Genomic DNA, 25,212 nt, shown 5'->3' on the forward strand with positions numbered 1-25,212 from the left:
ACTGTGTGTGTGTGTACCCTTCGACTGTGATGTTTGTCTTGGATCCGACATGTATGTATGTACTATGCGTTGGATTCCATGATCCTTGGGCAGAGCCAACACAGCATATTACACCGACGGATGGCCCACGGATCGAAGGGGAAAGGAGGCAAAGAAAAGACCCCCTCCCATACCCGATCACATTTTGGGTTTGGCACCCTTTGACCAGGGGGGAGACCCCTACGGGAGTAGTATGTAAATACAGGTACAGTACAGCACAGATATTGGACGGGCATGGGGCACCAGCAGATGACACGATATGGTCAGTGCTTGTCTTTCGATCAATACCCACTGTGTACTACACAGTTGTAGTAGTTACTCTAGACAAGAATTATGTACCCATGAGTCAATTATAGAGAAGGCGAAATTGTAGAAAATAGAACAGGGAACCATATAATTTCGAAGAATCAAGATCATACCATTCTCAATTTTTAGCCCCTTGACGATATCGAAAGGGTCTGGAAGGATTAGAAGAACCGTTCGCCACGACTTAAGTTTGGTTGAAACAATTTGACTGGATTAACCATTCCACCAAATTCTCCACGGAGGAAGCGAACCTTGGAAGTAACAAATCCAGTGGGGACTCTTCCTTTCTCTCTTTTGGTGTTCTGTTCAGTCCAGACTTTCCCCCTTCTTCTTCTTCTTCTTCTTCCTTTCTTCCTTTCTTCCCCTCCCAACCTCCTTCAGGGACTATCCTTCATTATTGAAGTCCTACATTCCTTTACCTTCTTTTATTCAATTCTTTGAGAGTCCAGAGACTGTGTATCTCTGATCTGTGATCTAAAGGACTCCCCTTCTTTGATTTCTTCTTTTCTTCATCATATTCCCATCTGGGCGCATCCTGGTCGTTCGCCCGCCCATCCATCCATCCAGCCCCGGTACTTCAACCTTGCTCTTTGCTTTGAATAATTAAAAGCAAACAAAGAATTTGTTCTGGGCCATTTTGCTGCGCAAAATCCTCTTTGGCAAGAACCATCTCGACATTCATTCTCATTGTGCACGGTTCACAATCGGATTCAAAATCTTCCACCAACTCGCTTTCTTTCTCTCTTATCTTTCTCTGACTGATACCGGACATTCTTGGTATTTGATCTTCCACATTCCTCGTCGTCTCCGCTTCCCGCGATCATCGACCACGCGAGAATCGAAACCGTTCGAGTCAGATTTAAAGGCATTGTCCGAAAAAGAAAAAATCTAGAACGCGCTGCCCTTACGGACCATTGTTCAAATTCCGAAATCGCTCGATTCGCTGTCTAGTGTGCTCACGCCGATCCCTAAGTACGTTCCCAGCCACATCAAAACAACAGATCGCGCCAACGCAAACATCTTACTGGATTCTCATCATGTCGACGATCACTCGCGCATTTACCAAGCGCAACAAGCGCCCGGAAGTCTCAGCCCCAATGCCATATCGTGGCGAAGGCCATGTCCGCTTTAACTCGGGGTCTATAAAGCGCGGGAATATCTCTGGACCGGTTCAACTGCTATCAACTACCAACATGTTGGCCTACAACGCGCCCGATCTTACCTCGCCTAATTCGTCTTCTGCTTCCTCGTTGCAGTCGCGCGAGGATTCCGATTTTTCGATCTCCCCACACAGCTACTCTTCTTCCATCACATCACCCGACGTTTCACCACATGAATCGTCGCCAGTGGAGGCAAATGCATCATATTTCCCCAAACGATCGGCGACCGTGACAAGCCACCCTCGCTCGTCCGCGACATCCTCCTCATCCACAGAGTCTCCGCTGGTTCCTAAGCGTGCTCTGTCACACACCAAGCGATCTCATCAAGAGTTGGCTCGCAAGCGATCGCAACATCGACTGTCACCCCCGCCTCTGGCGGCTCCACGCAGCAATCCCACTATGCGTGCTTCACAAGATATGTTCCGAGCCGATTCTCATCCCTTCAGTAAAGAGCTGGAGCAGGTGAATGAAGTGGCTGAAGAGTTCGGTGCGTCTCCCTTGATGGATGAAGAGGAGCGAACGTTGCGTCGCAAGGGGTTGAAGAAATTCACAGTCGATGATTATCTCACAGAGATCCAAGATCTCTATGGCAGTATCTTTGATGACAAACTGGGGCCTCTCGCTACAAGCTGGCTATGAACTCATTGATAATCATTTAACCGTTTCCGGTTGACCCGGAGTGGTTCAACAACGATTTGAAGCGAATCGGCATGGAAGGTGGACTGGACTTCCCCTCCATGAAGCTGTTTCGCTACGACTAACTCATATTCTTTCTTTTGATGACTCTCCGATTGTTTGATTCCTTGATTCCCGCACGATACCATGGGAGGTGCTCGTTTCAACTTCCGCGTTTTGTTTCTTTTTTTTTTTCTGCCCTCTCCTGTCTCTCATTTTCATGTTCTAACATACACTTTCATCGGCTATTCCATCCTCAGGTCTGTGAAACTACTGTGTGCTCTATTGAACTCTCATATTGCGGGGGAAACACTTGGTTCTCGATCTGGCGCACTCTGTCAGATATCTACTTTTTACTTCTCCATCAGTTAGACTTGGGTCTCTTTTTTTTGCCCTGAAGCACACTGCTTTCTGATGAATACTGAATAAGTCGAGAAAAGTTAACGGACAATTCTTTCTGAACTTCTGTCTACGAGTGTCATCTGTAGAGCTCATCTAACCAATAGTGTAGTGACAAAGTAGACCTAATAGTAGTTAGATGTATAAGACTATACATCGTACAATGTAATTGTCCCAGTTATGTAATTATTAGGGCATCCTCTCTCTGCCTGATTTTTCTGGCGTGATGACATAATCCGCTGACCGCCGAGTCACGAGACCCACCCGCCCCACCGAAAGGAGAAAAAATTCATTGCTTCAATCCCTTCAAAGCATCTTGTCAACTGCCTCCACACTTCTGTCTGCATCCCGTTTAACCTGAATTTGAGTCGAACGGATGTCCTTCATGGGTGCAGACAGACGCTTGTGGTCTGAATACTTCATCCTGTAGTACAACTTCATTATTTGTCCGTGCGGTCGGTCGTGTGCTTAGGTGCCTCAACGAGCCTCAACTCCGTCGACCATTCGAGCTGTCCTTCCAATTGCTATCGAGGATACAGATCGATAAATGACAATCATTTTACGGCCTCTCTAGATTCAAATCTTTTATCTTCCCCTCTCTTCTGTGCTTCTGGTCATGCCATCGGTTGCTACTGCCCCTCGCACCTCGGCGCTTACGGCCACTCCTTCAGCCCATTGCTCAAAAATGCTGGCGGCTTCTTCTCCCATTTCCATCCTTAAACCCTCAAACCTCGCTGGCACAAAACGCAAAATGGAGGATGTGGACATGAGTCTCTCGCCTTCGTCCTCCTTCTCGGAAGCCATCGCCGAAGATGGCCACTCCAAGAAACGTCCCCGCGTCACCTTCGCCGAGAACACCGAAAGTCAAGCCGCTCCGATTGCCGTTGCTGAAACCACAACAACCATTACACCTGGGAAGAGTTTACCGGTTGTTCGGGAAGAGGTCCGAAAGGCCATTCATCGTCATGTCGTGATGGGAGAGAATGAGGCCTATGATAAGGTCAAGGAGATCTTTACAGCTGATCCCAAGAAGGCAGACGATCCAATGTACTCCTATGAACTTCCTACGCATACAGACCTGAGAAATCATTTAATGGGTCTGCTGTCTCACGTGGCCTCATTGGATCGCAATTGCAGTAGCTTGGTCACTGCCATCTTGAACAGCGAATGGCTAGGTCGTGATGACTCCTACGTCAAACTATATACCCGTTTCTTGGGTAACCTCGCCGCCGCACAAGGCACTTATCTGTCTTTTGTTTTAAAAATGCTTGTTTCTAAACTATCCGGTATTCCTCGAGGAACGGGTCGGCTTCCTGGCTACTCACCTGTATCCATACCCGTCATCTTCAACCGGGTCCATAAAGCGCTACGCCACGTCATGCGTCTTATCCCAGCTGGAAGCGGAGCATTGTCGCCCATCCTCTCTCAACAATTCCCCTTCGACACAGACTCGGCCAAATCTTACAGCTGTTATACGCAAAATCTCATCCGGATTGTCAGCTATGCCCCAGAATTACAATCTGATATCCTCGCCGTCATCACCGAGAAACTTGTCAAGGTCGATGTCCAAATTCAAGTGGATCTTGAAGACTTTGAGGATGAGCTTGGAGAGGACCTGCTCCAAGATGTCTCGCCCGAAGAGGAAGTGGACGATGAAGCGGATGACGACTCAATCGTGAGTGATGATGATCCAGAGGGCGAAAACCAGCGTGTCACCGAAATCAAACAAAACATACAAAAGGTGGATGGAATGATTGATATCCTATTCGAGTACTATACACCACCTTTTCTGTCCGATAGCTTAGCCGATAAAGAGAACGCCTTAGACCTTCTTTTGAGCCACTTTCAAACGATTATCCTTCCGACATACCGCTCTCGCCACTCACAGTTCCTCCTCTTTCATTTCTCTCAGGTCTCGCCGGTACTCGTTGATCGATTTGCTTCGGTCTGTGTTCAGATCATCTTTAATAAACTACAACCCAGTCTCACCCGGCAATCAGCAGCCGCGTACCTCGCTAGTTTCGTCGCTCGCGGGGCCCATATCTCGGGCGAGGTTGTCCGGGATGTCTTCGATATCATGCTCACCCACCTGAATAATTTGCGCGATTCCTATGAAGACACCTGCCGAGGCCCCGATCTGCGCCGCTATGGCCCATTCTATTCGACAGCCCAGGCTCTTCTCTATATCTTTTGCTTCCGATGGCGCGATTTGACAACCGCGGCCATGGAGGGTGACAGCCCTGAGCAGGTTGAAGAACTCGAGCCGAGTCAAGTGGCTTTTCCTCCAAACATCAAGGAGATTCTTCACAAGTCGATCTACTCACGCTTAAACCCACTGAAGATCTGCTCCCCTGGTATCGTCACGGAGTTTGCCCGCATCGCCCATCACTTCCAGCTACTCTACGTCTATCCTCTGCTCGAGGCTAACAAGCGTCTGCGTGTAACTGCATTCCGCAGTATTGCCAGTCTTACCAATGCCAACTTCGGACAAGTCGAACGCGATGTCCGTGCGGGCGATCACCTGGGCTACCAATTAGACGCATACTTCCCCTTCGACCCATACCAACTCCCACGCAGTCGGCGTTGGTTGGAAGGTGACTATGTCGAATGGCGAGGTATTCCCGGTCTAGACAATGAAGGTGACTCGGACAGCGAAGCTGATGACGACGATGACGAAGAAGACGAAGACGAAGAAATTGCTACAGCAACGGACGAGGAGTAGATCTGAAAATTTTCGAAGATCTGTTTCATCCCATTGGCAATTTCTATACAACCAAAATATGCATTTACTCCTGTGTGATTGATTTCACCGGAAAACATTTGTCATTTTAGCGTGGCGCCTGGATTTACTATTTCTTTTGCTATTTTGACCAAAAGTTCCGATACCACACTTGATGCCTGATGATATCGTTGCTTTTGAGCGTGCATTCAAAATTTCTTGCTGAATTACCATAATTTCTAGACTTGGCATAGCCTTGCAAAAAATGGAAAAAATTCTTATATGATACTATACTTCTAGTACTATAAACTGCATACTTGGGCATGCATCGATGCTCTCCAATGTCATCATTGATGACTGCTCCATCTACTAGAACACGGCACTACTAGTAACTAGGAATAGTATGGATGAAATGCTCATTCAATTAAGAAAGTCCTCGCTATTAAAGGTTGCTGCAGAAAAAGACCCAATGAAAAAGACCGTGTGAAAACCAAGACGTAGTCTCCGTCAGCATTCGCCCAGTGCAAAAGCCGTCAGGCAGACTCAACCCAGCCAAGTCAAAGCAGCGACTTATTCCTCCAAAATGAATCAAATACTATTGCCAGCGGTAATAGCATCGATAGTCATTCCATTGGTATTGGCCAACTAGAATCAGTGCATCTTCATCTTCATGCAGTTACTCAAATGCGACTGAATCATATCCATACTGATGTTCTCGGCCATCTCATCCATAGCAGTGATGGTACAATCGGCAGCTGGCATCAGAACAGAAGGATAAACGTGCTTCTGGCACTTCAGCATACAGGTCATCATGTCATGCATACAGGTATTTGTCGCGATGCCAGCCTGGTGGGTACAGTTTCGACTGATCGATCCACAGTCTTTCATGCATGGTGCGTAGATATCGATGAGGTGGTTCGTGTTCATGTCCATTTGACATGTTTCTTCTCTGGGAATGGCGGCTGCCAGGCTGATCAAGAGGCTGGTTGGGTAGAAGTACTTCATTTCGACAGCTTTGATGTATCAATATCAGTTAGTAGTGTTGGGATTAGGTTCGTCTTAGGAGAGGATTATCTTACGCGAAAACGAATGTAACGAGTGTATTTATGAATATAATGTCAAAGGGATACTGGCTGATGGAGGATAAAAGAGATAGAATTCTGATTAGCATGATGCTTGAGCTTGGTCTTTATATGCATCAAGTCCATTCTTTGCCCTGGTCGTGCGTCTATCTCTATCGACTACCGATGTGAAACACCACCAGATAATCCCGTTGACGCTTCTGCAAGCATTGAGCTTTGATGCTTTGACACATAAAGTTCAAGACACCAACGGCTCACAGATATTCCCCTATTCCGTGTTGCGGGCGTATGACCTATTGGAAATGATCCGAGTACTCTGGCAGTGGCACTTCGGATTCTGCGGATAGTCGAGGTCATTTTGTCAATGCGCTGACCTTTACTTTTACTGCCAGAGAATTTCCTGGCTCCTACGATTAGACTTGCGTGAATTATTACCGATTCCAGGTCTTGGTGTTACCTGAGTTTGTTTGATAGGTGTTGGCTGCATGATAGAGGTCTGATTCTATTAATATCATCCTTACCATGGCAATCTCTACGAATTCTACCTCGGTACTTCCTTCCATATCAAATCTCTGTTGGGTGATTGCCTTCGTTTGAGTCAGAAGTGGTTATTTCCATCACTTAAGAACGAACAAACAGCGAGAAATCACCTTCTGGAGTGGCCTATCACTGTAATTTGTTCTCTTCCAAGGTTCCTCCACCATCCAAAACAAAGCAAAAACAGGCATAATTTTGGTGATCTGTGTTAAATTTTGATCCTCTTCCTTTCAAAGGAAGAGAATCAGAATTTAACTTGCTAGTGACAAGTGACTGATATGACTACCTAGTCATATATGTCCACTCAATAGGTATCGAGTGGGCATATATGTACGTAGAGACAGAAACCTAGACCAGTCTACCGCACTGCGTACATGGCTGGATACTTGAACAACACGTATCAACGGACTCCTTACTGACAGCTTCAATAAAAGTCTGCCACCATCAGCACCGAAAGATTCAAGATCGTGATGAACACTAATTGCGAAAAAAAAAACAATGCCAGCAGATATTTGGAAGCACAATGCTTCGAAGCGCCTATGGTTACCCAAATCCCAGCTGACGGGACTCCAAAAGTCCACGGACGCAGTGAGGAGGTCAAATATCAAGAATCTTGAAATCAGGGACAAGATTTTGAAAATAAGGACATGTACACAGCGGGAGGCTATCTACGCTGCCACGCCTAGCGAAAGGCAGTCCAACCGTGTACGAAAAAAAAGGACTATTCGAATCTAAGAGGAAACAAAAAGTTGAATACACAACCTCAGTTTAGCCACGGGACAGCGATTCAGCAGATTTGAGCCACCATTAAAAGGCTAAGAGAAAGCCCAGAAAAACTCCGATGGCCTTGAAGAGACTTGAGCTTTTCTGAGTTTGGGTCCAAACCACCAGCGACAGACATTTACAAACTGGCATCCCACCTGGGCATGCGTCAAACCCAGTCTTTACGAGTTAGGAGCGCAGGTTCTTGGGCTATAGACGGTTTTACAGGAATGAGGAAACGTGTGCCGTGTGTATTACAGTTCATGGGGTCCCTTTGTGCTCATAAATAATCGACAAATATACAATTTGAAGTTCGCACTGTTCACAGATACTGCAATCCCCCCCCCCCCTCTTAGCGTCAAGCATCGGCCAGACGTTGAAGGAAACTTCGCCAATATAAAGATATGTAGAGGTCGTTTTGCCTTGACTGCAGTGAATTACCTGGCTCCATCTCGTGAGATCGGGGGAAGGATCAAGCTCCATAAGATTAGGCTGATACAAAATAGACGTTCAAGCATTTGTAAAAATGTCTGAAAGCGATATGACCTGTAGAAATTGTAGCACCTCGATATCAACCACGAAGCATGTTTGTCTCCCCTGTGACAAACAAAGTCAATGGTAATACCCTAAGATTAATAGTACCAGGTATACTGTCTGTCTTCAAGTCTGGGCTTCAGATCTGGAATCGTACAGACAGTTGACGTCTTGTTCCTCGAGACTTCGTAGTGATTCTTTTATGGTAAATACACTATTGTGTGGTAGTACTGGTTGGAGATGCTCAGGCTATTAGCATGAATGTACCTACATTAATAGGTATTTTACCGTACTGTATGTCTCTTGTACGACAAAGTTGTGATATCTGTAGTCTTTCCGACCCCGATTCATATCTACTAGAGACGGTGGTTTTCTAGGTTGAACTGACTCGATTCTATAATTCATCTGGAACAGGTATATCGTTGTGTTCAAAAGACGACTAGCATTCTCTGAGTCGTATGACTACGGGCTAATAATTGCGTCGATAAACCCGAATGGGTCTATAATATGGACTATTCATTTAACCATATCAAATTGTCGAGATCGATATGGTTACAAGTTGGAACTAGAATGTGTCAAAGTCCATTGGATCCGCAATACTATCGAAAATCCCATGACACATACCACATGCTGGTAACAGGGCAGAGACTTTTAGATACGTCAAGATCTTCGCAATGACGAGACACATGAGAGATATACATAGAGCTCAGCTGAAGACTTCGTAATACATAGACAAGGGACTGAAAGGGCCTCTAGTGAGTTTCAAAATTAAGATCTTCATCTGCCAGTGCCATGGGCCAAAGCTTTAAAACTCCACTTGGGCCCAACGCCCTGCGGGATACTCCATATAAAAATGACGAACTGTGGAGTATGGAGTCCCAGACAAAATTGCCGTGCCTTGATTTTATTTCGAAGGCAAAGTTACATTTTGATATCTTCAAGGCACAGTTGCCCCTCATGACATCACTTCGATACCAACGCTGCAGGGTTGTCTTAAAATATCATTACTTTGATGGGTTGAAAACGAGACGCTTGGACGACTTTGTCCGGAATGGCAGGCCAGCCAATAAAGAATAAATACTTGGATATCGGGATGTTCCCCTTATCGGTACGGGGTACTGTACATGAAGGATGCAATTACGAATAGGACTGGGTAGATGAAAGACTGCACTTCAGGCAGCCTGCCATGCCCTAATATTAACTGTCCGCTAGGCTACCCCACTAAGCTGCTACTTTATTGCTGATTGCCCTCGCTACCTTGTATCAGAATCAATGATCATGTAGGTTTCATTGTATGAAAATATGCAAAGCCCAAACGCCGCAAAATGCTCTAATCAGACCCGCCAAAAAGTGATGATTGAGAAACAATGAGTGGTCAACTGGTAACGCTCGCTCTACAATAACAATATAAAGGGAAGAATGGACCATGTCAAGTGTGAAGAAGAATCGACAGATGGTGATCAACGGTCAAAGATTGCCTTCATCTCCGCACAGGCCTCACGATAAAGAATATCAACGCTATCCTGGTCACGGAATGGGTTTGCCGACTTATCCCACGCGTGTCGAGCCTTTTCAATCATCATCGCACGAACTCGTTTGCCAAGTTTCTCGAGGCGGCGCACAAACGTTTGGCCTTCTTTCATAAGCATGTCCCACTCGCAAATATACAAGAACACGTCGGGGGGGAGAGCAGTCAGGATGCTATCGGAGGCTCGCACTGGCGAAGCAAAAGCAGACGAGCGATCGTCGAGATTGGGGAGATATGATTCATCAAATAGATTGGTAAAGAAAGCAGGGAGCGTCTTGTCAGGCATCAAACTCATCATCCGGCGGTGATCACGAGATTCCAAAAAATCAAGAATGGGGTACCAAGCAAAGATAGCGACGAGATGTAAATCGCTAGTCTGATCCACCAGGCGATGTGTGGAATCTGCCCGGCCAAATTGCTCCTTGATCTCACTTTTCAATCGGCTATGCAGACGAAGTGGGACGGTGACAGCCAAGTTTCCACCCGCTGAGAATCCACTCAGAGCTACTCGACTGACATCTAGGCCCAGATCAGCGGCATTGGAAGCCAGATATAGCAACGCATCAACCCCGTCATCGACAGCCGCTGGGAATGGATATTCGGGGGCTCGACGATAGCTGACACTGGCAACAACTGCGTTCGTCTGGTTGACGACCATAGTAGACCACCGTGAATCATCCGTAGCGCATCCGAGGGTGAAGCCGCCGCCATGGAAGTTGACAAGGACAGGGAAACGGTGGCCGAGACGTCGTCGGGAATAATAGTCGGGAGGAACGTAAAAATGAATGACCACGGCCTGACCACATTTCTCGTTTTCAACGATGCGAGTGAACGATGGACTCGGACAGCGTGGAGGTGTGAGATCATGCAGGAACATGCCGATGCGCATCAGGAACCGCCAAAAGACGGCCTGCACATGCAACCACCATCGAGAGGCCATTTGAGACGACGATTGAACTAGAACAAACAGAGACAAATGTCTTCGGGTAGCCGGAAAGACCGGACAGTCCCGGAAATTAAGCGTTGTCAGATGATGGCTATCAAACGTCGGGGCGCGGGGATATTAAAGGGCGAAGGACGAAATGCGAAGAGCGAAGGGTGGATGGCCAGAAGTCCGAAGTGGCGAATAAAAGGAGCCAATAGTAATTGGGGAGGGAATGAGAAGGGAATAAAAATTATATTGAATGCAGGAAACTGGAAGAAGAAGATAGGAGGAGTGTGAGAAAGGAAGAGAAAGGGTGAAGGATAAGAGAATGGACAGGGAAAGGAGAATGGGGGAGAATTATGGATATAGTATGATGCAGTCTTGAGACTCTGGGCAGGTGCGACCGACGAATCCCGATGTAAATTGGCACCTTCCCGGAATATGAGAGAGACGGCTTATCAGATAGCGATAGTCCCGTGATCTCCGCGTTTCATCTGTACTGTACAGTAGTAGAGAAATACCTCGGTTGATTGCTGTAGGAAGTAGGATATATGTAAATTGGGATATGGGATGGATTAAGTCATCTTGTTCTTCATATAGAATCACTACTGTATCCTACGTAGCTCATTGTACATACTACAGTATGTACATTGTTGCCAAGGGCTGATCCAACCTGTAAACAAGCATTTCCACAAGTAAATCCGGGCAGCCCACATGATGTCATCTTCCGAATTCCTATAGAATGGATAGGATTTTCAACATTTGTCTTCCAAGGAATAATCGACCTATTTGAAAGTGATATAATACTAGCAGTGGTGACATTGAACTTGTCAACCTCTTTAATCAACGTCCCAAAGACTACTCTATCGTGGTATAACATATATTTGTTGTCTTTTCGACTCTTTCGGACCCTTCGGAATCCCGAAGTAAGCCATTGTCTTTTTTTGGGACCGCCGCTTGCAGTTCCCGTCCCCTCCCCGCCTTCCACAGTCATCATCACAACTTGACCTTCGCGGGTACCTCCTTTTTTTCCATCTTAATTGCCCCGCTTCCCTTCTCCTACCATCATCGCTTCGTCTTTCTTAGCGGCTACCCTTTCAATCTCTCTGGTTATTCGGAGGCACTGCCCCCCCCCCCCGCCATGTCCATCAAACGGGCTCTTTCGAAAGCCATCAAGGGTCATCTAGGTGATGATGACTCCTCCGGCACTGGCATTCGTTCCACTCTCTCACCAAAGCCACGTACATCGACCTCGCGCGATTCCATGTCTCCTACCTCTCCTCGACGCAGCATTTTGAGCAACTTTTTACGTGAGCGTGACTATGTATCCTCTTCCGATGACTTCTCCGACGACTCCTCCAGTGGCGCGCTCAGCAAGAACCAACAGAAGCGCCTCGCTCGTCAGCATCGTCGTTCAGAGAAAAGTCGTTTGAGTGAGGAGCAATTCTCTGAGTCCGATCACCATCGCAAGGAAGAAGAACTTGCCAAAGCAGCCGAGGAAGAGACCCCTGATATGAAGGCCCGCTACGGTGAGCTACCCCTCATGCAGTCACGAGAACGAAAAAATGAAGAACGCCTTCGCTTGGACCATATCACATCCGATATGGTAGGTAAGCAGGTCTTTTTCACAGCTCGTCTGCACGTCGTTCGTCGGATGAGCGCCAAACTAGTTTTCCTTGTCTTCCGTCAACAACTGGAGACATTCCAGGGCGTGCTTCACGAGCGTGCTGGTATCTCGTCTGTTGTCATGATTCAGTGGGCCGAGCACTTGCGGGTAGGTTCATTCGTCACTGTTCGTGGTACCATCCAGAAACCAGAAGTCCCGGTCCTGGGATGTAGTATTCACGATGTCGAGCTCTCCATCGAGTCCGTTCACCTGCTTGTTAAGCGCGAGGAGCCGGTTCCCTTCAGCGTTTATGAGGCTGAAATTCGAACCAACGAGGAGGATAAGGTTGAGGGCCGTCGCAGTCATATTCCGGATCGCACTCGCTTATCCAATCGTCTGCTTGATCTACGTACTGCAACCTCGCAGTCTATCTTCCGCCTTCAATCTGCGACCTGCAATCTTTTCCGGAGCGCTCTCGATGACCGCGAATTTATCGAAATCCACACACCCAAACTCCAGGGAGCTGCTACGGAGTCTGGAGCTAGTGTGTTCAAGGTCAACTACTTCGGCCGACCTGCTTTCCTGGCTCAATCTCCTCAATTGGCGAAGCAGATGGCTATAGCGGCCGATTTTGGTCGTGTCTACGAAATCGGTGCTGTGTTCCGTGCCGAAAACTCCAACACTCATCGCCACTTGACCGAGTATACTGGATTGGATATTGAAATGGCCATCGAAGAGCACTACCATGAGATGCTCGAAACCCTCGATGCAGTCATCAAAAACATTTTAAGTGGTATTTACACCAAGCATCGCAAAGAGATCGAAATCGTTAAGCATCAGTTCCCCTCGGAAGATGTCAAATGGTTGGAGAAGACTCCAATCATTCGCTTCGCCGATGGCATCAAGATGCTCAACGAATCGGGCTGGCGAGACGAGGATGGCAATCCCTTGCCTGAGGATGAAGATTTGTCAACCCGAGATGAAATTCGACTGGGTCAGCTTGTCAAGGAAAAGTACAACACTGACTACTATGTCCTCGACAAATTCCCACGCGGAGCTCGTCCCTTCTACACGATGCCGGATCCCGAGGATGATAAATACACAAACTCCTTCGACATGTTCATTCGTGGCCAAGAGATTGTGTCTGGGGGTCAACGTATTCACGACCCCCACATGCTGGAAGAGAATATGCGCCGCGTTGGTATCAACCCTGATGACATGGAAGATTATATGGAGGCATTCCGATGGGGTGCGCCACCTCATGCTGGTGCCGGTGTCGGTCTCGAACGTCTCTTGATGCTCTTACTCCAGGTGGGCAACATTCGACTCACCTCGCTCTTCCACCGTGACCCCAAGAGTCTTCCGGCCAAGCCACCTGTACAGCAGCTTCGCCATCCAGAAGCATCGACCATTGAGCCTCCATGGCACACTGAGCAACCTTCGCGTCGCGTTGCTGACGATGAAAGTGAGTTGCAGCCATTAGAGAAGCTCATCGCCAATTATGGCGATGCCACGTCCACCTCCTGGTTTGACGACCGTTACAAGGTCTGGCGTGACATGACCACCGGCGCGGCTGTTGCCTACGTTCCCAGCTCTCACAACTACGTCATTGTACCTGGTAATCCAGTTTGTGATTCTTCTCAGTACACACGTACCATTACTCAGTTCCTGCAGTGGCTGAAGCGTGAGACTAAGTACAAACCTGTCTGGATTCTTTGCTCGCCTAGCGTCGAGACTATCCTGGGAGAGCGACTGGGATGGCGCAGCTTGTCTTGTATCGCTGAGGAAAGAGTTGATCCGTCTCGCAACAAAGCTGCTTCAGACGGCGAGATTGCCAAAAAGCTGCGCCGCGCCGAAACGGAGAACATCAAAGTGGTCTCTCTTAGCCAGGGTGAGCTACCCTCGGAAGATATTCGCAATAAGATTGATGAGCGTATCCGCGAATGGCTGGCTGGTCGCAAGGGCACACAGGTACATCTTTCGGAGATACGTCCATGGATTGACCACGAGCACCGCTGGTACTTCTATGCAACCGACAGAAACGGCACCATTTGCGCGTTCGTGGCCCTGGCTATGCTGAGCCCGGAGCACGGCATGCAGGTGAAATACAGCTTAGATTTCCCCAATTCGCCAAATGGTGTGATTGAATACATTGTCACTGAGGCTATCCAAACAGCCGCCCAGTCCGGTGTCAAGGGCCTCACTTTTGGTGCTGGTGCCACTGCCCAACTCATCCCTGGTCACAACCTGCACGGTACGAAGATCAAGATGCTTGAACACACTTACGAGGCTCTGGCCAAGCAGTTCCATCTCGTCCGTAAGAGTGAATTCCGTGCCAAGCTGGGTGCTACCGAAGAGCCTCTTTACATCTCGTACCCAGCTCATGGTCTTGGATCAAAGGGTATCCGCGCCATTTTGAATTTCTTTGAAGATTAAGCCATCTACAGATGCATATTTAAAAGCCTGTGCTTATGCGTAGCCGATGAACGAATCTTCTGAATTTTCCCCACGATTATGATGGCATTTACCAAGATTGGATATCATTTCGCTTAATTTGGAACCTGGTATTTCTACCCACTTTCTTGGTCAATATACAGTGTTGTTAAAGACGCATAGAGTAGAGCAATGCGTGATGACGCTTATGTTTGGATCCCACATCTTTTTTTTTTTTCGTTTTTGATTTCAATGACGGCGTTGTCTTGCTTCTCGGGTGTTAATGCGCCCATCTCCCATCTCCCATTTTGCATTGATGTTTAGTATTCCCCCTCCTGTACTCACCTCTTATGTACCCTTTGCTTTGGTTGGCTAGCTCAGTTTATATAATGTATCTTTGGGAATGGTTATGCTATAGTTCTTGGCTATGATACCAGTAATAGTAACCTCGGTTGGTTTGCGAGGAGTGGCAGTCCACGAAAAAGTTCAGTCTTAGTACCTTAGTAGTCATACTGTAAAAATTCTCAGAAATTAAGGAGTAACCAAACTATAGTACATTCAGTAGGTACTAGTAAGCTCCAAATGAGACAAGTAGTACCATCCAATACGCCCTGTGCAACCCGAATTAGAATTTCGCAGTCACTGATAGTCTTACAAATCCGAAGCCAAGTAGATGACTATTTCCCTCGAGCTCATTACCTCTCCTTTTTATCCTTCTTTTCCTCTTCGCCCTCCCGTCTCGCATCATCAATGACCCTTCCAAGCTCAGAAGTAACCCACTTCGCAATAAAAACAGCAACGACAGCAACAACACTAATCCACCCCGCCGTCGGGATAAGCGAACGTGGAAAACCATTCAACACGAAGGGATCAAGAATCAAATCAACAGTCACAGCTGACAGATTGTCCATCAACGCTTCATCGGTCGTGAAGTAGTCCGCCGCGGCGTTGACGCGGAGAAAGAGCACTGAATCTGTGCTTGGTGCAGGATCGGCTTTTGCCGGACTTCTGCGGATGGCATTTGTTTGCAATCTGGTGTCTAGGGTTGAGAGACGGGATGTAGAGAAGATGCTTAATGATGAGAGGAGGGTTGAGTCCTCAATGACGGTTTGGAGAGGGTATGTGGTTAGTGTAAAAGATGTCGGTTGCTTTATTAGTGTTAGTTTGTACTTATTGAGTGCCAACGTCAAGTTCCAGTGTATTATTGGATCACTTCAAATTGGGCATATCATGTGCATACGAGGGTGAACAATGTTCACCCGGGTAGTTGTCACTTACAGTCGCAAGCCAACATACGCGTACTTCGTACCGTTGGCCTGGGTTGAGGTTCTCGAGGAAGAACCATGATTCTGTGCCGGATGGGGCATCATTGGTTGGGAACGAGGCGTTCAATTGAGTACGCACGACTGGCGCATCGGGAGATAGCCTTTCCAGACCCAGGTCATCTAGATCGGACTCTTCTGATGGGATTGTTGAAGCCTGTGGAGCGAGGAAAATGGTCTTTTCAACATTGGCGTGGGCGATGTGGATGTTCACAATGCTGAAGAGCAGGTAGTAAAATACTATGTGGAGGTGCATCTTCAGCTAGAACATTTGTGAAGTGCAGTATGTGCAGTGCAGCACTCGACCACTTCAAGTTGAACGTTGGAAGATCTTGTGGTGTGTCGTTGCGAGGGTATTTGTCTAGTGTGGGCTTTTATGAGATTGGCTTGGGTCGGTGAGTTTGTAGTACCACGTTGGCAATGAGTTATACTGAGCTCTTTAAGTTTGTTGTAGATGTGCGGAGCGTGAGCTCGGGCTGGTGAGATATATCCATAATAGCTCCACGAGTGGTGACGCAGTTGGCGGTGAGGGACTTGAGTAGACTGAAATCCGTGATATACAACATTTTGCCTTTCTTCTTGATTACTTGTCCTAATAGAAATACTATATAGTATAAAGCAGTATAATCTACGAAATCTACTCGACCATAACTAGTTAATTCATCCTATTCCTAGGTGTGCTGTATTGTCTACGAATTATGTCACCTGACCGATTACTAACTGTGTACATCACATGACCACAACAGGCGGTGTGCCTCCCTGTTGACGCCGTCGACCAATCAGAAACGAGCGACGCGACCCAAAGCAAATCAACAACGAACTCCCTCAGCACAGACGCCCTCCTCCACAACATTTCTGCTTCTCTTCTGCTCGAATTCGACTCCATTCCACCCATTCTTGGTGAGTTGATCCCTTGCCCATCTTTGTGAACCCCTCCCCCTTCGACCCTCGGGGCTGTCTCATCTTCGCCAATTTCAAACTGACTAACCCCTGAATTCGATTCTCTTAGATCCGTGTTTGTTGTCGGGTCCCTCTCCCCCTCCTTTTTTTCGACCTCGAAAAATCACCATCCATCACAATGAGAGAGATCATTTCTCTGAACGGTATGCTCTGAATTTTGCACGTTATTTTTCTTCTAACATGCTTGAAATCGAAAAATCCCTGTACTGACTTGTTTTCTCTATTCAGTCGGTCAGGCCGGTTGCCAGATTGCTAACTCCTGCTGGGAGGTAAATATCCAACTTATCTCGTCAATTGCAGACTCAACTTAGTCAGATACTAACCAAACTCTTGAATCTATAGCTCTACTGTCTGGAGCACGGTATCCAGGTACGTTAAGAAACTCCCAACTCTAGTGACGCCCAATTTCAACTCGGGCAGCGGGAATCCTCCCCCCCCTTTTCCCCATCGACGGGAAGCAAGTACCCGCGACTAACTGTCTCAATAGCCCGATGGTTACCTCACTGATGAGCGTAAGAAGGCTGATCCCGATCACGGCTTCAGCACTTTCTTCTCCGAGACTGGTATGTAAATCTCTTTTCTAGACCTTCTTGCCTTTTCTGTTCCCCACCTGTCCGTCAAATTGCTCGTGGGAAAGATCCCTATCTCACATTCTTTCTCCCCACCTTCACAGGCCAGGGCCGCTACGTTCCCCGTACCATCTACGCCGATCTCGAGCCCAATGTCGTTGATGAAGTTCGCACCGGTGCTTACCGCTCCCTTTTCCACCCCGAGCAAATGATCACTGGTAAGGAGGATGCCTCCAACAACTACGCCCGTGGTCACTACACCGTCGGAAAGGAGATGATCGATCAGGTTCTCGACAAGGTCCGCCGCGTTGCCGACTCCTGCGCCGGTCTCCAAGGTTTCCTTGTCTTCCACTCCTTCGGTGGTGGTACTGGTTCCGGTTTCGGTGCTCTTCTGATGGAGCGTCTGTCCGTCGACTACGGCAAGAAGTCGAAGCTGGAGTTCTGTGTTTACCCTGCTCCCCAGAACGCCACCTCCGTTGTTGAGCCCTACAACTCCATTCTGACCACCCACACCACTCTCGAACACTCTGACTGCTCCTTCATGGTTGACAACGAGGCCATCTACGATATCTGCCGCCGTAACCTCGGCATTGAGCGCCCCAGCTACGAGAACCTGAACCGTCTGATCGCCCAGGTCGTTTCTTCCATCACTGCTTCCCTCCGTTTCGATGGCTCTCTCAACGTCGACCTGAACGAGTTCCAGACTAACCTGGTCCCCTACCCCCGTATTCACTTCCCTCTGGTCGCTTACTCTCCTGTCATCTCCGCTGACAAGGCCTCCCACGAGGCTCACTCTGTCACTGAGATCACCTCCAACTGCTTCGAGCCCAACAACCAGATGGTCAAGTGTGACCCTCGCAACGGCAAGTACATGGCTACCTGCCTGCTTTACCGTGGTGACGTTGTCCCCAAGGACGCTCACGCTGCCGTGGCCACTCTTAAGACCAAGCGCACTATCCAGTTCGTTGACTGGTGCCCTACTGGCTTCAAGCTTGGTATCTGCTACCAGCCTCCCCAGCAGGTTCCTAACGGTGACCTTGCTAACCTTAGCCGTGCTGTGTATGTTTCTTATCCCGACAATTCGCTTTCTGAAGCAAAAAACCTTTGCTCAATTACTAATATTTTTTTTTAGCTGCATGCTGTCTAACACTACCGCAATCGCCGAGGCCTGGTCCGCTCTCGACCACAAGTTCGATCTTATGTACTCCAAGCGTGCTTTCGTCCACTGGTACGTTGGTGAGGGTATGGAGGAGGGTGAATTCTCCGAGGCCCGTGAGGATCTGGCTGCCCTGGAGCGCGACTACGAGGAGGTCGCCAGCGACTCCCTGGAGGAGGAAGAGGAGCTGGAGCCTGAGTACTAGATTAGGGATGCTTTTTGAGCGTGTCGTTGATGGAATTGGTTTATTGATGCTGCTCCTTTTGGACCAAATTCACTCATGGCGGGCTCTCAGCTTCTTTATCTTAACTGGGCTTGCAAATAGAAGGGAACATAAGGTTCAGCCCGATGATGTGTTTCTGGCTTTGTTGTTCGATATATCTTTAATATCCCCGAAGCAGCGATAAATTTCCCGCTCGTTCTATCTATTTTCCACCTACATCGATTGTAATTATCTCTAAAAAAAAAAAAATCTTCCTAAGAAAAACGAGTAACTCAACTTTCGACTCCCGTGTTGGAGGCTGGAAAGACCCTCTAAATCTGATTCCAGCAATCTCAATTCTCTACTACATACTGCAACTTGTAGACTGCATTTAGTAGTACGACATTGATGAGTTATAAGAAATTGTTTGAAAACACAGTATTACGGGTAAAGAGCATTGGTAAAGCCCCCACTGCCAGCACTGAAACCCCTGCAATTTGCCAAGTATAGCCTCATCTCGCTATAATCCCTCGGTATTTTGGAAAGAGACTACATAAATACCCTGCCAGAGCCTAGATCAAAATTTTAGGGCCATGATTCAACTCCGGAATAGTTCTCTGTGAGCCCGGATCTACTCGGCTTAAATTGGCTGGCTACTTCGAGGTAGATTATTTGGATTGATGCTAGTCTGGATGTTCGTGGAATCTTAAAGCCAGCCCAAAAACCATCTTAATTGGAAAGTGACGAGTGATATTGTTAAGATTATACCAATACTAGTAGGAGTGATATTATTCTCATAAATACAACCTGATTCTGCTAACACATAGCTATCTACTGTAAAGACTATAAAAAGCACGAGTTGTTATGCCAAGATCCGCAACGATGACGTAGAAACAGGCACTATGTATGTATATCCTGGTACTATGTATAGCTGGGGGTGTTATTGATGTATATTAAGGGGGAAGAATCTCGGTCAAAGTGCAGATGAAGTATTTCTAGATCCTCGTATGCGGATATATTGCAAGTCTGGCATTACGCTGTGTATCAACAGCAGTAGTTAACTAATACTAATGTATACTGAGTGTCTATAGAGTTGTCTACCATGCCCGTTTCAGGTTGGCTTCGTGATTCAAACCGAATGTATTCCAAGCTATTCAAGGACCTTAGAGATAAACCATGAATGTAAGCAAAGTATCGCTGGTTTTAACTGACTAGAATGATTTGCAATAGGGAATTGATGTTCAACTAAGTCGAGTCTCCTTTCTCAAAAGAAGTGTTGGAATGGGCGCTAAAACCAATTGACCGCCTTGGACCCATAGGGGGACCTTTCCATCCAACGAACCCCCCCCCAGCCACATTGCATACTCCCTCTCTCCATTCCTCCAACTCTTTGATTCTCTTTACTGTTTGAGAGAGAGGCCCTCTCAAACATCTGTCACTACATCTTTGTTCCTCACCTAATATCATTGCATGCTTGTGGTCTTCGGCTAAAGCTGACGGCCCCCCCCCTCCGGTTACTCCAACCTGTCCTCCAGGCCCCAATTATCCGGAAACCGACTTGGAAAAAGAGGAGTCGAACTCCTCCATAATATACAGCTATGGCTGATACCGGTAAGCTTTATAATTTACTTTGTCTTCTGGAACGTTCGCAATGGACACAGAAGCTCCGGCGCAATTCAGGAGCACCCGCCGAGCTCCGGCGACCCCCTTCCCCTCTCTCCCTCCACGGCCTGCTCTTGAGGACCGGGGTCAACCCTGGGAGGAGAACTGACACCAGATCAAAGCGAAGGGGTAAAACAACCACCTTAGGGACATGGCTGATCTATGGGAATTCTAGCTCAACGGCATCCGAACCTAAACCTCACCCCCGAGGAGAAGCGCGTCTTCTACCAGCTATTCCAAGCTGCCGATACAACCAACCTCGGCGTTATAACTGGTGAAATCGCTGTTCCATTCTTTGAAAAGACACATTTACCATCTGGAACTCTGGGCGAGGTAGGTAGAAAGCGAACAGGGTCTATAGTTGCGAGAGTGGACGAGCTGACGCGCCTCCAGATATGGCAACTTGCAGATAAAGAGAACAGAGGTCTCTTGACCCCGTCTGGATTTGGGATCGTACTGAGATTGATTGGACATGCACAAGCCGGCCGAACACCATCAGACGAGCTGGCTCTGCAACGTAAGCATTCCCTTAATCAATCGGCACCTATTCAATGACCCTTCGTTGCTCGCCGATAGGACCAATATTAACATAGTGTTTCTGCCATTATAGCCGGTCCACTTCCTCGATTCGATGGAATCCATATCGATACGACTGCCCCGGTACCAGAGTCTTCACAGAGCCCACCCCCAAGTGCGGGGGGGTCCTATCCGAGTGCCTCCTCTCCAACCTGAGGATGCGAACAAGTTCCTCTCTCTCTTCGAAAAGTCAGGCTCTACGAATGGTGTTTTATCTGGCGAGACGGCTAAGCAGATATTTGAACGCGCGAGACTGCCAAATGAGACCCTCGGCCGTATCTGGGGTCTTTCCGATACCCAGCAGCGTGGCGCCCTCGATGCGACAGAGTTCATCATTGCCATGCATCTTCTGACCTCATTTAAGTCCGGGGTTCTACGGGGTATTCCACAAACCTTACCCCCTGGACTTTACGATGCTGCGTCCCGCCGCGGCTCTCAACGGGGATCCTTTGGAGCTCGTCCCGAAGCTCCTCCAATGCCTGGAGTCCCAAGACAATTTACAGGGCCCCAGCGGACTGCGAGCCCCATGAGCCCTGCCAACAGGACTCAATTTGGAACACCATTGTCGGCGCAGTCAACTGGTGATTGGATCATTACTCCCCAGGAGAAGGCGCACTTTGATCAGATCTTCGAGACCGTTGATACTGCTAGAGCGGGCGTTATCAGTGGTGACCAGGCCGTTGGCTTCTTTATGAGAGCTCGTTTGTCCGAAGAAGTTTTAGCCCAAATCTGGGATCTCGCTGATATCGATGCGGATGGTCAACTTAACCGCGACGAATTTGCTGTGGCTATGTATCTCGTGAAATTGCAGCGAGGTGGCAAAGAACCTATACCACAAGTCCTCCCACCTGGCTTGATCCCTCCCAGCATGCGTCGACAAGCGCCGGTTCCTGGAGTCGGTGCCGCTCCTGTCCAGGCTCAGGCTCCAGCCTCAGCCCCTCCGGCGCCGGCGCCTGTTCCGCGATCCGCTGCAGATGATTTGTTTGGCCTCGATTCACCACCTGCGACTACGACTACCCAAGCACAGATTCCCCAGTCTACAGGCGGTTCCAACGTTCCATTCCAGGCTCCTGGATCGCCACCCCGCGCTTCTCCGCAGACCGCATCGACAACTTTCAAGCCCTTTATTCCTACATCAACTTTCGGCCAGAGTCTGCAGCCCCAGCAAACAGGAACCTCAGCCGGAACACCAGCGGCAACTCGATCTCCCCCACCTCCATCTGATGACTTGTTGGGAGACAACGATCCGGAAGAATCGGGCAAGCTCACTCAGGAGACCACAGAACTGGCGAATTTATCTAACCAGATCGGATCGTTGGCCAAAGAGATGCATAATGTGCAAGAGCAGCGTACATCAGCAGAGCAAAACCTCACACAAACCTCCCAGCAAAAGCGTGATTTTGAGACACGTCTTGCTCAGGCACGCACAATGTACGAGCAGGAAGTGACCAATTTCAAGGCGCTGGAGGAGAGGCTCCGTGTCTCGAAGGCAGAAACCACAAAACTGCAGCAAGACTACGCTTTGATAGAGGGTGGTCGTCAGGATCTGCAGAACCAGTACACGCAGGTTTCAACCGCCTTAGCTGCGGATCAGCAGGAGAACGCCAGCCTCAAGGAAAAGATTCGTCAGGCAAACGCCGAGGTTGCTCAGCTTAAGCCAGCGCTAGAGAAAGCACGTTCTGATGCGCGGCAGCAGAAGGGTCTTGTTGCCATTAATAAGAAGCAGCTGGCCACCGTTGAAGGGGAACGTGACAAGATTCAAGGTGAAATCGAGACTCTCTCAAAGGAGGCACCTCAAGATGCAGAGGAAGCAACAGCTGCAGGAAACAATGAGGTGACTAGCCCTGCTGTCTCTAGTGCTAGCCAGAATACCAACCCATTTTTCCGTCGTACCACGACTGGAAGCTCGAGCGAGCGTGGACCTTCGCCGGATAACACAAATGACCACCAGAAGATGTTTGACAGTCTCTTTGGTCAGACTTCAGCTGCTGCAGCTGCTGCAGGACCTCCGCCTACTTCCTTCCGCTCAGAGTCACCCCTGGCCACATCAAAGTCTCCTGTTACATCTGGCGTACCGACTCCATCTGTCTCTCCACCACCTGGAAGTCTTCCTGGTGCCTTTCCAGGAAATGAGCCCCCTCCGCCGAGCCAGTCCCGTCAGATGACCCCCAATTTCCTGCCTTTCAATGAGAACCAGTCCGTGACCTCATCTACTATGGTGTCCCCTCCCGGCAGCCGATTTGGCGGACCTGATACGTCTGGCATTGCGACGCCTTCACAACTCACGGTTAGTGATCAAGGCGCGCCATCTATTGGGGAGTCTAGTGATTATAGCCGTGCCCCCGAATCCACTGCCGAAGGAACACCGGCTCGTTCCCCATTCGATGAAATCCCTGAGCCATCGGAGGCAGCCGCCGTGATCAGCCCTCCTCCTGCTGAACAACCTGCCTCGGCAATTTCCCCGGACGCTACTGGAACTTCCAAGGACCTTTCATTTGACGAGCTCTTTGGCAGCAAGGCCCACAAGCGGTCCGAGTCGCAGAAGGAGAACGATTTTGAAGAAGCTTTTGCTTCCATGAAGCCCTCTGGCGGTGAAAACGCCCATGGAGCTGCGGCTTCCAGCACTGAGTTCCCTCCTATCCAGGAAGTTCACCCCGATGATGAAGAGGAAAGCTCTGATGATGAAGGCCCGTTGGGATTCGATGATAACTTCACACCTGTTGCGCCCAAGAAGGAAGAGAAACGTGCGGAATCTATCGATGCAGCCCAGCTTGCTGCTTTCCCTACCCCAGGAACAGCCCAAGCGGCGGCCCAGCCCCCAGCCCCAGATGCGCAACAGAGTCCTCCTGACTATGCTCAAAGTACTGCCAAGGAGGAAGCTGGCCATGTTCCGGAATATGATGGTCTCCTCCCTGACCGAGCCGACCCCACTGTCCCTCCCGATGCACCTCACTCTGTTGAGGCAGGCACTGGAGCCCCAGTGATTGCCAATGCGACGCAGCATAACCCACAAGATACTGCTCCCGCAACTGGAGGTGCAAAGACTGGTGGTCCCGATTTTGATGCTGCTTTTGCAGGACTCAACCTTGCTCCAGCACAAGAAGCTGAGGATGACGATGATGACGAGCCTGTGGGCCATGACACTAAGAACGCTGCAGACTTCGACTTCTCATTCGACTCTCCAGCACAAAAGCACGAGGCCCACTCAAGTAACGACGCTGGTCATGCTGGCTCATCCGACTTCTTCTCATTTGACAACAATATCAATGCGCCTCCCGCCCGAGCTATCAGCTCTCCAAATGGAGGCGATGCTACAGCAGGTAATCATGACTGGGATGCGCTCTTCGCGCCCCTTGATAACGCAAAGCCCGCCACCGAGGAAACAACTACTGGATCGGATCCCAAACAGCCTGGCTGGGCCCTTAACACCGACTCTGGAGAGGACGATCAGATCCTGCAGCGACTGACAGGCATGGGTTTCCCGCGAGAGGCGTCCCTGGGAGCCTTGGAGAAGTTCGATTATAACCTGGATAAGGTAAGCTTTGCTTCACCCTGATGGCAAACCAATGGGAAGAAGGTCTATACTAACACAAGCGATAGGCCGCAGACTACCTGACTTCAAAACCTTAATATTGCCATATTTACCTTGCACATATCATCCCCACATATCTTTGTTTCCATGATGCCTTTCCTTGATGACCACGTCTCTTCTCTACCTTCGATGCACTGGGACTTGGAGGTATCCACATCCTATTTGTCGAATTCCCTTTAACCAGCGTCATGTACATCCTTTCTTTTTTCTTTCTTTCTTCTCTTTTGTGTCTTCGCCTCACACCGCGTCATCGATTTGTCTCGCTCCTTTCGTTTGAGCATTCTCAATGAAAGGTTTTTTGAGCCCTGAGCCCGACATCTTATCATGTGTCATATATCTGTTACAGAGTAGTGTAGCTTACATAGCTTCCATCAACCTATAATTCATCCAACTGATCTTTTGAGCTTCAACTTGTACGACTGCCTCTGGTGTGCTAGTAGAGAAGCAACCACTAGTATTGCCAAAGAA

The 25,212-nt window shown here is 48.5% G+C and overlaps 8 protein-coding genes across 8 annotated transcripts; 5 read left to right on the forward strand and 3 right to left on the reverse strand.

Annotated features, from left to right (window-relative positions):
• Positions 1–1,382: 1,382 nt before the first annotated feature.
• On the forward strand, positions 1,383–2,144 carry N7469_004943 (uncharacterized protein; the record flags this gene model as incomplete). Its single annotated transcript, XM_056643863.1, has 1 exon — positions 1,383–2,144. The coding sequence occupies one exon, from the start codon at positions 1,383–1,385 to the stop codon at positions 2,142–2,144; it is 762 nt and encodes a 253-aa protein (XP_056503275.1).
• A 1,051-nt stretch (positions 2,145–3,195) lies between these two features.
• On the forward strand, positions 3,196–5,301 carry N7469_004944 (rDNA-binding RNA polymerase I transcriptional factor; the record flags this gene model as incomplete). The annotated part of the gene is made up of 1 exon (XM_056643864.1): positions 3,196–5,301. One exon carries the CDS (start codon positions 3,196–3,198, stop codon positions 5,299–5,301), a length of 2,106 nt encoding a protein of 701 aa, XP_056503276.1.
• A 648-nt stretch (positions 5,302–5,949) lies between these two features.
• N7469_004945 (uncharacterized protein) lies at positions 5,950–6,303 on the reverse strand (the record flags this gene model as incomplete). Its single annotated transcript, XM_056643865.1, has 1 exon — positions 5,950–6,303. One exon carries the CDS (start codon positions 6,301–6,303, stop codon positions 5,950–5,952), a length of 354 nt encoding a protein of 117 aa, XP_056503277.1.
• A 3,370-nt stretch (positions 6,304–9,673) lies between these two features.
• Positions 9,674–10,681, reverse strand: N7469_004946 (alpha/beta hydrolase; the record flags this gene model as incomplete). The annotated part of the gene is made up of 1 exon (XM_056643866.1): positions 9,674–10,681. The coding sequence occupies one exon, from the start codon at positions 10,679–10,681 to the stop codon at positions 9,674–9,676; it is 1,008 nt and encodes a 335-aa protein (XP_056503278.1).
• A 1,126-nt stretch (positions 10,682–11,807) lies between these two features.
• On the forward strand, positions 11,808–14,708 carry erdS (aspartyl-tRNA synthetase, cytoplasmic; the record flags this gene model as incomplete). The annotated part of the gene is made up of 1 exon (XM_056643867.1): positions 11,808–14,708. The coding sequence occupies one exon, from the start codon at positions 11,808–11,810 to the stop codon at positions 14,706–14,708; it is 2,901 nt and encodes a 966-aa protein (XP_056503279.1).
• A 698-nt stretch (positions 14,709–15,406) lies between these two features.
• N7469_004948 (uncharacterized protein) lies at positions 15,407–16,283 on the reverse strand (the record flags this gene model as incomplete). The annotated part of the gene is made up of 2 exons (XM_056643868.1): positions 15,407–15,853; positions 15,984–16,283. Coding segments are annotated over 2 exons (747 nt in total), but the record flags the coding sequence as incomplete, so codon positions are not given.
• A 574-nt stretch (positions 16,284–16,857) lies between these two features.
• On the forward strand, positions 16,858–19,154 carry N7469_004949 (tubulin alpha chain). Its single transcript, XM_056643869.1, has 7 exons — positions 16,858–16,927; positions 17,037–17,130; positions 17,216–17,256; positions 17,330–17,356; positions 17,475–17,550; positions 17,625–18,615; positions 18,689–19,154. The coding sequence occupies exons 2-7, from the start codon at positions 17,106–17,108 to the stop codon at positions 18,915–18,917; spliced, it is 1,389 nt and encodes a 462-aa protein (XP_056503281.1). The 5' UTR covers positions 16,858–16,927; positions 17,037–17,105; the 3' UTR covers positions 18,918–19,154.
• A 1,411-nt stretch (positions 19,155–20,565) lies between these two features.
• On the forward strand, positions 20,566–24,782 carry N7469_004950 (EF hand domain protein; the record flags this gene model as incomplete). The annotated part of the gene is made up of 4 exons (XM_056643870.1): positions 20,566–20,662; positions 20,752–20,909; positions 21,187–24,687; positions 24,753–24,782. The coding sequence occupies 4 exons, from the start codon at positions 20,566–20,568 to the stop codon at positions 24,780–24,782; spliced, it is 3,786 nt and encodes a 1,261-aa protein (XP_056503282.1).
• Between the last annotated feature and the right edge of the window lie 430 nt (positions 24,783–25,212).

Source organism: Penicillium citrinum, assembly GCF_028827155.1.
Source record: "Penicillium citrinum strain IBT 23319 chromosome Unknown utg000003l:1.0-4596430.0:1.0-4598250.0, whole genome shotgun sequence".
Lineage (NCBI taxonomy): Eukaryota > Fungi > Ascomycota > Eurotiomycetes > Eurotiales > Aspergillaceae > Penicillium > Penicillium citrinum.

What these genes read in the sequence shown, in the direction of transcription:
- N7469_004949 (XM_056643869.1), top strand. Translation starts at nt 17,106, where the DNA reads ATGAGAGAGATCATTTCTCTGAACG. An exon ending in AGAGATCATTTCTCTGAACG is followed by an intron (nt 17,131 to 17,215) that starts GTATGCTCTGAA and finishes TTCTCTATTCAG; the next exon opens with TCGGTCAGGCCGGTTGCCAG. An exon ending in CACTTTCTTCTCCGAGACTG is followed by an intron (nt 17,551 to 17,624) that starts GTATGTAAATCT and finishes CTCGTGGGAAAG; the next exon opens with ATCCCTATCTCACATTCTTT.